The 12500-nt window shown below is 37.4% G+C and overlaps 3 protein-coding genes across 3 annotated transcripts; all 3 read right to left on the bottom strand.

Annotated features, from left to right (window-relative positions):
- Window positions 1-409: 409 nt before the first annotated feature.
- BNAC01G08410D lies at window positions 410-1981 on the bottom strand. Its single transcript, XM_013892556.3, has 5 exons — window positions 1754-1981; window positions 1487-1644; window positions 1043-1282; window positions 771-934; window positions 410-686 (listed from the first exon to the last, which is right to left on the bottom strand). Exons 1-5 carry the CDS (start codon window positions 1844-1846, stop codon window positions 523-525), a joined length of 819 nt encoding a protein of 272 aa, XP_013748010.1. The 5' UTR covers window positions 1847-1981; the 3' UTR covers window positions 410-522.
- Window positions 1982-3342: 1361 nt separating this feature from the next.
- Window positions 3343-7240, bottom strand: LOC106450795 (senescence-induced receptor-like serine/threonine-protein kinase). Its single transcript, XM_048745339.1, has 11 exons — window positions 7081-7240; window positions 6439-6985; window positions 5897-6369; window positions 5675-5819; window positions 5496-5567; window positions 5340-5411; window positions 5164-5244; window positions 4689-5082; window positions 4366-4492; window positions 4035-4287; window positions 3343-3950 (listed from the first exon to the last, which is right to left on the bottom strand). The coding sequence occupies exons 2-11, from the start codon at window positions 6921-6923 to the stop codon at window positions 3548-3550; spliced, it is 2505 nt and encodes an 834-aa protein (XP_048601296.1). The 5' UTR covers window positions 6924-6985; window positions 7081-7240; the 3' UTR covers window positions 3343-3547.
- A 2224-nt stretch (window positions 7241-9464) lies between these two features.
- Window positions 9465-11968, bottom strand: LOC106450794 (folate synthesis bifunctional protein, mitochondrial). Its single transcript, XM_013892558.3, has 3 exons — window positions 11685-11968; window positions 11214-11410; window positions 9465-11132 (listed from the first exon to the last, which is right to left on the bottom strand). The coding sequence occupies exons 1-3, from the start codon at window positions 11798-11800 to the stop codon at window positions 9658-9660; spliced, it is 1788 nt and encodes a 595-aa protein (XP_013748012.1). The 5' UTR covers window positions 11801-11968; the 3' UTR covers window positions 9465-9657.
- Between the last annotated feature and the right edge of the window lie 532 nt (window positions 11969-12500).

Raw genomic sequence — 12500 nt, 5'->3', positions numbered from 1 at the left:
GAAAAGCCAAGGCTATATACCTTTCTTTTTTTCTGCATATATTCTTGTTGTAAAGACATTTCTTTGACACGTTACATATCTCTTTGATATTGTTGAGAGCCTAATTGTGGAATCCAATCTCTTTTGATTGTGTTCTATTCTGTTTGTCTATAGGGGTTTGCTTTCTGCTCTGTTTTTCTATATAGAGTAGATCCACTTTGAGGCACTTCTTTGACGACTGGCTTAGTTCTGAAGGTGAAAATAGTTCAAACCTCATTAGCTCATTTGTCTCTCCATATATCTCCATGCACGGAGGAAACTTTTTTGACTGTATTCTGTTTTCTGCTCTGTTTTTCTGTATGAGTTTTTCTATTTTGATTTTGACACCTAGTTTATGAGTTCCGTTCTGCTTCAAACAATAAAAGGCAAAAGTAGAAAACTGCAGCTCACATACATTAAAGTTGTTGAAGGTTTTGAGTCTTAAGTTTACTATTTCCTGTACTTTCACATACGAGATCAAAGACGACAGAAGAAAACAAGAGTCTAATCTATGTTGTGAAAGCCAGGGAGAAGTGAAGTTATGAAGCCAAAAACTATCATCTGAATCTCTTTCACTATTCCCCACCACTGATTCCCTTGGGGAGCTGCATCGACATTTTCATTTGCGTTTGCTCTGTTCGCGTTATCACCTCCATTCTCTTGTCCCTCTGCACAAAAGGAAAATAAAATAAAACAAACGGCTGCTACATAAGTTGATGGCTTCAGTTAATATCATGGGAAAGTAGAAATACCGGGAACCACAGCATCGTTTAGTGGCATTGCAGCAGCGGGATCATCATTATCAGCTCTGGCAGCAGCAGCAGCAGGTGGTTGAGGTCGAGGTGGTGGTACAGCTGCTCTATGCATACCTTGTGAGAGCCATCGGACAAAAGGTGCAAGGGCTCCAGTTTGGTATCTGTCAACACCAAACATACATCATTAGCTACAGCATTTTCAAACTCTTCTTGATCAATTAAATTAATGGGAGGCTTAAAACACCACCACCAAGTTGAGTTTGTCTTACAAGTAAATGATGGTAGCGAAAATCACAAGGACAGCGAGCCTCTGTCTGGATCCATCTTGGTTGAACAGAAAGATGACAGCAGCAAGCTTGAGTATGAGGAATATGTCAAGCTGGAAGGCGATCTCGAATCTCCGTACAACAACAACTTGCCTCTGTTGCGCAGGCTGTTGCTGTTGCTGACCCTGTCCAGCTTGGGCTTGGTTCTCTCCCCCAGCCTCGGTCTCATTGCTTGGCCTAGTTCTACACAAAATATAAAACTATCAACACCAAGCCTATAGTTTTCTACCTGTACAAGTGATTTGACCTAAACAATGGTTTTGGATTCAAAGGGGGTCATCAACTTGTGCTAATTCTTAAAGCTAAACCACTTAACCAATGGATATAGAAGGGAATTTTCATTCGAAAAGAAAAAAAAAAAAAGATATAGAAGGGAAGGTACTTTACGTGGGAAGATTGTAAGTGAGAGGGATAAGATAGTTGGAGGGAAGAGCTCCAAATTGATGATGATGCACAGGAACCGCATAGATCCCAGCTCCTCGGTTCGTTTGTTCATCGTACCCGGGAACAATACCTGGTGGATACATTGGAGCTCGATCTGGATTCTGGAAAACGAAATTGAAATCTTGAGTCAATTCACGATCAAACGCATGAATTGTTCGAAGAATCAAAGTGAAAAGACGCAAATCAACAATTCGAAAGCAAGTCACAAACCTGAGGCTTGATCCCAGAATCTTCGGGTTTCTTATCAGAGGAAGAAGGTTGCTGTGACGCTGAAGAAGACAACTTCTGGGGTTCTTCCGCCATATTATTCTCAAAGGAAGCTCTTTCTCTATTGAATCCGCCAAATCAAAATCGTTTGTTTCTTCCCCTTTGTGATAAATTCTCGCTCAAGGAGATGAATTGCTAGGCTCATTCGTCATGTTATCCAATAATAAATGGACACGTCACCAATAATCGTGACTATTTATTTTGCAACTCCTTGTCTTAAAGTTAATTGGTTTGTTCCGGTTACCAATTATCAATCCAAACCGGTTTCGATTTTTGTTTGTACCAAACAAAAATTCTGACTACTTGAAGATTGGTTTGGTTAACCAAAGGGAGTGGTTATTTGAGCCTCATTTGTCATACTTGTATTTTAAACTTGGCCCAAAGAAGGACCTATTATGCTAAGTATTTGAGAGTTCAGACTACAATGATCATTAGTAATGTTAATGATCGGATGATGATGATTAGAAAAAGATCCTAACGTTTGCTGATGATGATAGTAGTATACAGTCCATCGTTTACGTAGCTGGTGAGTTCTAGGCAGTGGCCTCTAGTTATATATATGCTTGTTCTTAAGATGATGTGAATGTGTTAAACAATCACTAACACATATTGTTGTCCTCTTATTTGTTATAAGATTGTAAATGATGGAGGAACAATATTTCTGAATGAAAAAGAGAAGAATACATTCCAAAGTTAAACTACAGACAATACAAAGTTAAGCTTGTTTGAATTTAAAGCACCAATATTGTGTTGTCTAGCATGAGATGTTAATGGTGAAGAAGAGACACTCCCATCATTTGAATCGATAGTTAGTGATCAAGTTGAATAACAAGAAATGTGATTTTTTGTTTTGAATTGGTATTTTCATTTTATTTACTTTTGGGAATGACAACTCTGATTTGGTGTTTGGTTTTATTTAATTTTGAATTCAACATATAATTTGGGATTTAGTAAACTATAATGCATTGGTTTATTGGTTATGAACTCACGTATTTTAATATGTTTGGAGTATGACAAAACTAACTAAAACAAGTGTTACGAATCACAAATAAGCAAAACAATGACTGAGAATCATGTCCAGTTCAATCCCAAACTTCAATCATGTTCTGGAGTGGCCTAAAGCGTACCGAAGCGTCCTGAAGCAGCTGAAGCGACATGAATCACGTCCTAAAGCGTCCTACTGTGTGCATTATCACCTGTCCCGCAGGCCGACTCACAAAGGCTTAAACATATCGAAGGACGGATTTGAGTAGCCATTTTGGAGACAGTTTCCCGCGCGGGTCTTACCCTACATGACCAGCTTGAAGTCAGTCTCGCTGCGGTCCGGGACGGGATAACCTATTTGCCATCTCTAAGTATAAGTCCAACGCCTTTTTAGACATTAGCATCATCATCATAGATTCATATAGAATCTTATTGCTGTACATGGCTAATCCTGAACATATCCCAAAAAAATATTGTTCTGGCCCAAATTCTAAATGAATCTATGTTAATGATGGGATGATGATTGGCCAATCCTGAACGTATCATTATGATGATGATATGTCTAACGCATAGTTAATCGTTTTTAAACGTTTGTGAACAAGAGATACAAAGAGCATGCATATATTTGAACTTAAGTTTACACACACAAAGTTCACAAACCTTTCATACTGTAAAACCTCAAACGTATACGTGAAAGAGAAAACAATGTGTAAACTGTAGAGTTTCTTCTTAATCAATCCACAAGATCCATCTTTACCTCGCTTTAGGAACCATTTCAGTATCAAGATTCATCGTAACCATTCTTACAGGATCCCTATGACTATTTCCATCTGTCGTCACCCTCCCAACAACACTCTGTTTCAGCTCCATAACGACTTGACTCATCGTTGGTCTCTGTGCAGAACTCTCAGAGGCACAAGCCAATGCTATTTCCGTGATCTTCCAAGCCGTGCCAGCCTCAAATCTACCTCCCAAACGTTGATCCACAATGCCTCTTATGTCTCCACTGGCCAGCATTGAACCAACCACATCACTTAGATGCACGCTCTGTGTTCTCGAACGTGAGATTGCCGGTTTTCCTGTTACCACTTCAAGAAGAACCACTCCGAAACTGTAAACATCACTTTTCTCATTCATTTGTCTCGTTGTATAGTACCTGAAGAAAATGATTTTAAAAAAAAGCAATAACCAATACTGTATTGTGGTTAATAATATAGATTCAAAGATGGACGTTGGTTACTCGGGGTCTAAGTAACCGATGGTTCCAGCGACAACGGTGGAGACTTGACTGGTCCCTTCGACCGGAAAGCTTCTAGATAAGCCAAAGTCAGCTATCTTGGCTTGAAGCTTCTCGTTGAGTAAGATGTTAGTTGGCTTCACATCTCTGTGAACTATGGGAGGCTTGCAACCATAATGGAGATACTCTAGACCTTGTGCTGCATCTAATGATATCTGTAACCTCTCTTCCCAGCTCAATATTAATGAACTTTTGCCTTTATAAAAAGTAAAAAAACAAAACAAAGTTTAGTTACTTAGTTAAGACGCTGGAAACTAATTATCCAAAGACTAACCTGACAAATAGTCTCCTAAGTTTCCATTAGCCATGTACTCGTAGATTAGCGACATGTGGTTGTCTTCGTTGCAGTATCCTATAAGAGATGTCAAGTTTGTGTGATGGACTCTCATCAGAAGCTCAACCTGAAAGCCTATATATTAGTTTGGAAACTTAAAAATGATTCGAAGTTACAAAGAAGAGTGTTAAATTCGAGTTTATTAGGGCTTCCAACTTAAAACCAATTGGTGACAAGTGGATTGACCCTAACTTTTTATATATTACTTAATTTCCCATTGAATTCCCGATGTAGGATATATATCCCTAATAAAGAGAACTGACCTCAGCTCGAAACTCTTTGTAGCCTTGCGCAGACTCTTCGGAAAGTACTTTGACAGCGACTTGATCTCCATTAAAAATACCATGGTACACTTTACCGAAGCCTCCTTTGCCAAGAACTCTCTCGAAGTTGTTTGTGAAATCGACAACTTCTACGTAGTTAAAGTATCTTTTGGCTATGTCCAGTGGTCCGGTGTTGACACCATTAGTAGACATTTTTTTTGAGATTGCACCTCTTCGAGATCTTCTCTTGAAATGGCAGAATAAAGCTAATACGATCAAAAGAACGAGAAGAACTAGGACTGCTGCTACTAGTGGGACGATGAAACCACTCTTCTTCTTCTTTGTTGTTGGTTGACATGAAGAAGACTGACAAAGACCAGGGTTTCCACCATATCTAAAGATTACAACATAGAAACTTCAATCGGTATCTCTTTTACAGAGAAATGATCATCCTCATATATATTTAGGTGCTTACCTTAATAAAAGAGACCCATCTTTTGATTTCTCCAGCAGTTTGGCTGGAATGGAACCAATTAACTTGTTTCCTTCCAAGTTTCTACATATATATGAATACATAAACCAGTATAAACTCGCAAGTCACAGAACGCTACTGCTTTTGTAAATCTCACCACTATAGTTTGCAAGACTTACAATACAGTCAAGTTTACTAAACTGGTGAGGAAGTCAGGTACTTCTCCCGTTAAGCTATTGTTTGATAAGTCCCTGCAAATGATAGTTCCTTGTGTCACAAGTCTGTATACCATGTAGTGCATCAAGGTTAATTATTAAGAGACAAGAAGTACTGACAATTTGTTTATTGATGTTAGGTTTGCGAAAGCTGGATCAATCTCTCCAGTCAATGCACTAGAGGTTAAGTTCCTGAAAAGCACAACGCTTACATGTAAGAGGAGAGAAAAGAGCAGAGCAGAACAGAGCAAAACAGAGTATATTAGAACAAACCATTTGTGTTATTTAAAAATTCATACAGAGAAATGAGTCTTGGAGAAGTATTGTTATCACTGTGGAGACATTCAAGACCTTCCCAAGAATAGTCCACTGGAACACATGGATCTCCTTGCCAGTTCTTCTTTTTCACTCCATACTTCATCTTAATCTTCATCATGGTATCAACTAAGACAAAAAAAAAAACACAAAACTGAATATAAAGAGAAGAGTATATCTTGTTTAAGTTCAAAACAAGCCTTTACCATCTTGTTGATCTGTTGGTAACTGAAGGAACTCATTGATCTGATAAATCTCAATAGCGTTGATGATCGGTGGAAGAGTAGATAAATCTGTTTTCCTTATGACAATCTCATTCTTCGTTCTCCCGACAGGCTCTGGAGTGGAGCGTGTGTCTGTAAACAAGTAGAACGGTCGGAAATTCTCGGCAAGTAGATCATCATTCACGTATATATCGAACTCTCTTGTCTCGTTGCTTTGCAGCTTTTGAACTTCAGCGAAATGCATGTATACGTAAAACTTCGACCTCGGGTCATCCGGTGACCATGTAAGCGTCAACGGGTTGCTTTCGTTTCCTGGTGATATCGCAGTTCTCATGACTATACTCGCAGGTCTGAACCCGTTGTGGTTAGTTTCATCGATGGTGAGGGATGTATTCAGAATCTTCATGTTAGACTTGTAAGGCATCCATATCCGATCAAAAAAATCATCCTTGTACCTATAAAAATAACGTTTAATTAGTAGCTAAATGTAACATTAACCAAAAAGTAATCAAGACTATGTTTACCTGACTTGAAGGTTGCTTGTTGTGCCAAAGTCCCATCTCCGACCAAGCATAAGAGCTTCATACGGAGTGTCGTACGTGTTGTTCTTCACAAACCTTACTTCCAAGACAGACAGAAACGGAGTTCCTTTGTTTTTATCAACAACACAGACATGAATATGGTCTAACGGAGGAGTGTAAATGATCTCTTTGGTTACTATAGCCGTTTCATTGACAAGAACAACAGTTTCCCATAGATTGACTCCAAGATAAAGATCAAACTCTGGTGTTCTACTAATATTATCATAGTTCCCATACATGAAACGTGTTCTGATCAGATACTTGAAACCTTTCCCTTGTTGAGGTTTTATGTTGTAGCAGTTTCTCTTACCTTCAGGGAAGCTTCTCACGTTTTGGAACTGTCTTTCGAGAGAAGTTGTTTGTAGGTCTGAAACTATGCTATGGCTTGTTCCAGACTCAACAAAACCCAAATCCGAAACGTATTTCATGTTTGTTTTCTCATCAGTGTAGCTTGAATCATCTGGTATCCCACAATCGATACTAATAAAACCTGAGAAAAAAAATCACAGAACATGAAAAACACAAATCTAGTACCATGAACAATAGATGTTAGAAGAAGCAAAAGGCTTCTAAGTACCAGCTTACCAGATTGGTCTTGAGCATGAACAAAAACAAGAAAAACACAGCTTGTGATTGCAATCTATAAAAGAAGGGTTAGACGTGTCATTATCATCACTAAATGATTTAGATTTACTTTGGTATAGACTATGCTCTCGCATGCAAATATAAAGACTAGCCAAGATCAAAATGACAGCTAATACACGTATCAGCTTCAACTCCATATAAGTAATAGTATAACCATGTTGGTTATATACACAATTACATTATACATAAACAAAAGTCAAATATGCATCTTTGTGAATCATGACTAATGGCATATGTCAACACTTTAGGTGGTTCTTGTTTTATCATTTCATTAAAAATTTCTTAAAGTTTCCTTTCTTTGTTGGGTAGGATTTTATAACTAGTTGAAACGACCTTAACCTCAACCAACCAGATAAATTTAATGGACAAGAACTTGGTTTAGCCATTATCAAATCTTGCCATTATGTATATGGTTAACCATCTCTAGATTGATTGAAAGCACAAGGTAATTCATTATTGGTTTTCCAACTTTGATTGATGGAGGAAACCATAAAAATGTTCAGAATCAGTGCATATGGATGTATCTAGGCCTAGGACGGATCGGATATCCGGGCAATTTTAAGGTATCCGGATCCGGATCATTATCCGGCGGATCCATAATTTTATTATCCTTATCCGGATCCGAGGTTCTCGGATATCCGGGTGTCGGATATCCTTCTAAAAATTGTAATATCCGGCGGATATCCGGATCCGGATTTGGATCCTTAAAATAAATAAAATAATAATAATAATATATATAAAATATTAAAAATAATTTAAAAATAAAAATATATAATGCTTTTAATTATTTCTATGTATAATATTACAAAATTTACATAAAATTTACATATACTATTACAAAAATAAAAATATATTAAATAAAATTAGTTTTTATATATAGATATTATTATTTTTGAAAAAGTTATTAATAAAACTTACGGATCCGGATATCCAGACTAAAAAATCAAGATATTCGGATCCGGCTTTGACGAATCCAACATTTTATTATCCGGATCCGGATTCGGCCCCTCCGGATATCCGGATTTTCGGATCGGATCCGGATCGAATCTCGGATCGAATCCGGATCTCGGATAAAAGTCTCAGGCCTAGATGTATCAGTTAAATAATAATACAATAATACTTCTTTTTTTGAAAAATGTCTTGATCATTTGACAGCCATTTTAGGAAAGTGCCCTTCAACGTGAATGAATGATCAACATTGATTGATGTAGTTTAATCCCTTCAAGTTGTTGCTTGCAAAGTTGACAACTAGTACACAAATGAAAGATAATCATCATGGACTAGTAGCACACACAAATTGTAGTAGTAAATAAATATAAAATCTTACTAATGAAAATTGGTATAATTATGTATATTCTTGTATTGGTCTTACATCTCAAAAAGACAATGATCACATATTTTGGAAAAGTATTATGGTCACTTCTAAGAATCAAAGCAAATCAAAATTACAAATGTTATTGCTCATCAACAATTTGACAGTGTTTTGAAAGAAATCATACATTTGGATAGATATAAACAACCATAATATCCAAAATCTTGTCAACACAATATCAAAATAGATACATTGACCCACTCGGAATGTTGCTTTTATCTTGTTCCCAGATAGCAAAAATGTTTTATCCATCTGAAATGTTACTTGATCTCATTTATTTATTGAATTTTAAATTTTCTAATATTTAATTATTTCTAATATTTTTAATTTTCTGATTTTTTTTTAATTTATGAGTTTTATTAAATTTTCTGATTTTAATTTTAATTTCTGATTTTATTTAATTTTTTTGTTTATTTTATTAATTAAATAATTATTTTTGATAAAAAAACCTGACACATCATTTTCGTACCTGTTTAAAGGTTAAAAGCAATGTTCTAAAAATCGCTAGGCGGTAACTAGGCGCTTTATAGAGGACTAGCGACTAGGTGGATTATTCGGAGCCTAGGCGAGGCCTAGGCGTTAGCAAATTGTTGATTTATTTTATATATTTTATACATTTGTATAACATATTTTAGTTTTTAAGTTTAATTATAAAATTATTGTGATGAATTATCAAAATTAGATATACAAAACAGAAGAAAGTAGACATTGTAATAATATTATTGCTTTATTTAACATATATAGACAATTTTAGATCGATTTTAACCGATTTAGAACAGTTTAAACCAATTTGAATCATATAAATCGGTATAAATCGGATTTTAAGAAAATCGTTTCGGATAGGACCGAATTGCTGCCTAGGCGCCGCCTAGACCGATTTTTAGAACCCTGGTTAAAAGTGTGAACGAAAAAACTTCAAGGTTTAAAATATTAACAAGTGACACTTTCAAACTCCAAGGTATAATATGTATGCTATAGAATGAGTGAAGATTAGGCAAACAATATAACAAACTCTTTATTGCTGGAAGGATAAAAAAAATGGAAAACAGTGTTTTTATCTACTAACCTAAATACAAGATTAGTATAGCTATATTCTTAATGAAACATTGAAACTTGGTCATTGAGCAAATTGACACAAGTTATAATCATCCTTTTGACCTTCCTCTTCTTCTCAGCATTGCGTCACATACTTTTGCTGCATCTGCGTTATCTTTAACATTATGAACTCTAATGATATTAGCACCTCCTAGAATGCCAGCAGTAACAGAAGCAACAGTTGCGGCATCTCTCTCAGCAGCCTCAGGATGCCCACAAATGTCTCCCAAGAATCTCTTCCTTGAAGGTCCTATAAGAATAGGAGCATGAGACACTCCTATGCTTCTCTTAGCCATCTCTTCCCGGATTTTCGGAAGATCCGTTATAACATCTAAGTTGTGTTCTACTCTCTTTGAAAACCCGATCCCTGGATCGATCATAACCCTCCAAGCCGGAATCCCAGAGATCTCTGCATCCCTAACTCGCGTGTAGAGCTCCGAAGCAACGTCCTTGCATACATCACCGTACTGCAAATTCTCTTCGCTCTGCATTGTACATGGATCTCCTCTCATGTGCATGGCCATATAAGGCACCCCGGATTCTGCAACAACCTTATGCATATCTGAGTCTAAGGCTCCAGCAGATACATCGTTCAGTATGTCAGCTCCCTTGCTTATAGCTTCTGAAGCAACCTCTGAGTTGAAAGTATCCACTGATATGAGCTTTCCCTGCATCTCTGGCAAACCTCGAGCAGCTTCCAAGACCGGTAGTAGTCTCTCCAACTCTTCTTGACTAGAAATTCTAGTGGCCATCGGCCGCGTAGACTGCGCGCCGATATCGATTATATCAGCCCCTTCAGAGATCATTTCTCGCACGCGAGAAACTGCATTCTCTAACGACTGGAACTGTCCTCCGTCGCTAAAGCTGTCAGGGGTAAGATTAAGTATACCCATCACATGAGTTCTGCTGGTGAAATCCCAGAGTTTATCTCCTATCGGTAACACTCTTTGTACACCGTCTTGTCCGACGAGTGACTCTCCGCCTAGTCTCTCCCACGATTGGTGAATCCCGCCGGGATGTAAGGCAAGCGAGTGCCAGTGCGCGACCGCGTCATTGTCAACAGCTGTTCCTAGCAAATCGACCAGAGGTGCTAACACAAAGGGCCTTTCCCAGAGCCTCTCGTGTGGTATGATGAGCTTATCGGAAGCGATTCTCATCTTCCCGTAGAACAGTATGTCCAAGTCGAGCGGTCTTGGTCCGTAACGGATACCATCCGTACGTCCCATGTCTCTCTCGATGGTTTTGAGAACGGTGAGAAGCTCGTGAGGTGGGAGCTTGGTGACGCCTCTCACTGCAGCGTTGAGGAACCTTGGTTGGTCTGTCACGTGAACAGGAGCTGTTTCGTATAAGCAGCTATGCCTGGTTAGGTGAATGCCGTAAAGTTTCATTAGCCGCAAGGCTTCTCTGAAGTTGTTCATCCTGTTTCCGATGTTGCTTCCCAAGGCGATCACAACTTCATGCTCTGTAGAGTCGACTTGAACTCTTGTAGGTGTTGATAAAGATGAGAAAGCTGAGCTACTTAATGCTACACATATCAAGAGTAGAATCAATCATCTAACATTATAAAACTGAATCTTTCACTACGTTCAAGGAAGCCACGAGGTACCTTGAGGTCTGAATAAAGAGGAAAATGGGGAGACATGTGGAGACACGAGAGAGATGAACTTGGACGAGTAGTATCGGTGGAAGGAGACGCGACTCGCGGTCACAGCCATAGCGACCGCAGGTGGAGGTGCTGAGAAGCGGCGGAGAAGGAATCTACCGGTGTGGATCATGGTTCCTAATTTTCCCATCATTAACATCCTACAGTGACAAAAGACCTGAATCAACGCTTTACACATTACAGACACTGCTAAATTCAGACAAAGTGTTTGACTTTTGATTCAAAGATAACGAAACAGATCGAAGATTGAAACTAATCAAGAAGATAAACATAACAAACACTAGTCTCTTCGCATCTTTAACATTATGCTCGTGACATATGATACTGAGCAAAGGAATCGAAACTTTTTTCAGTTTAAATCGAAAAAAGCAAAAGCTTAATACTTTCAAGAGTTTATGACAGAATCAAGCAAACCTGGAAGAGAGGGGATTGAAGATTGATTGCAGTGAGAGGAAGGAAAGTGAGGATCTTTCGGAAAGGGGTAATGGGAGATTCTGAGATATCTTTTGCTTTCGGCGGTTTAATATCATCGGCGGCAACTTGAAACGGTGCCTATCAACCGTTCGTGTTTACGTCACTCTCCGCCGTTCCCTTCAGGTGTGCTGACGAGTGACGACTGACTGAGGGGAAGGCGATGCAAACGAGTACTCCAGTGTCTGAATCGGATCTGACCGATCCGTACATAGAATACACATAATAATTAGCGGTTATAACCGGTTTAGCCGTTTCAATTTCGAACAAAATCGAATCTATACTATCGAGAGTTACGACCATTTTTCATGTGTGATATTTTAAATGGACCATCAATAGAAAGTTACTCACTTCTTTTTTTTTGTATTTTCATAACAATATCTTAACAAGATATTTAATTATCTTTTTTATTCCATCAAAATATTATTAGATATGGATAATTTCGAAAATATATTTATTCCATCAATATATAATTATAGTTGCATATAACCATTTATAATCTACTTAATAATAATAACATTTAATTATTCTATAGTTAATATCTGCATATGATCTAATTAATAATAATAATATTTAATGTTAGAATTTCACCATGCAAATAATAAAATCAAATCAAATATTAAAATCTAACACTATTATATTTTCATAATAAGTGTTATTATTATTAATTATGTTATACATTATACATGTATCAACATTTATATAGATGTGGTTTTAACAAACATGTATTGATAAATATATAATATTTTTTAAGAAAGT

The sequence above is a fragment of the Brassica napus genome, chromosome C1 (assembly GCF_020379485.1).
Source record: "Brassica napus cultivar Da-Ae chromosome C1, Da-Ae, whole genome shotgun sequence".
Taxonomy (NCBI): domain Eukaryota; kingdom Viridiplantae; phylum Streptophyta; class Magnoliopsida; order Brassicales; family Brassicaceae; genus Brassica; species Brassica napus.
The sequence above is the reverse complement of the archived record's forward strand: the minus strand, read 5'-3'. Positions and strand labels throughout refer to the sequence as shown.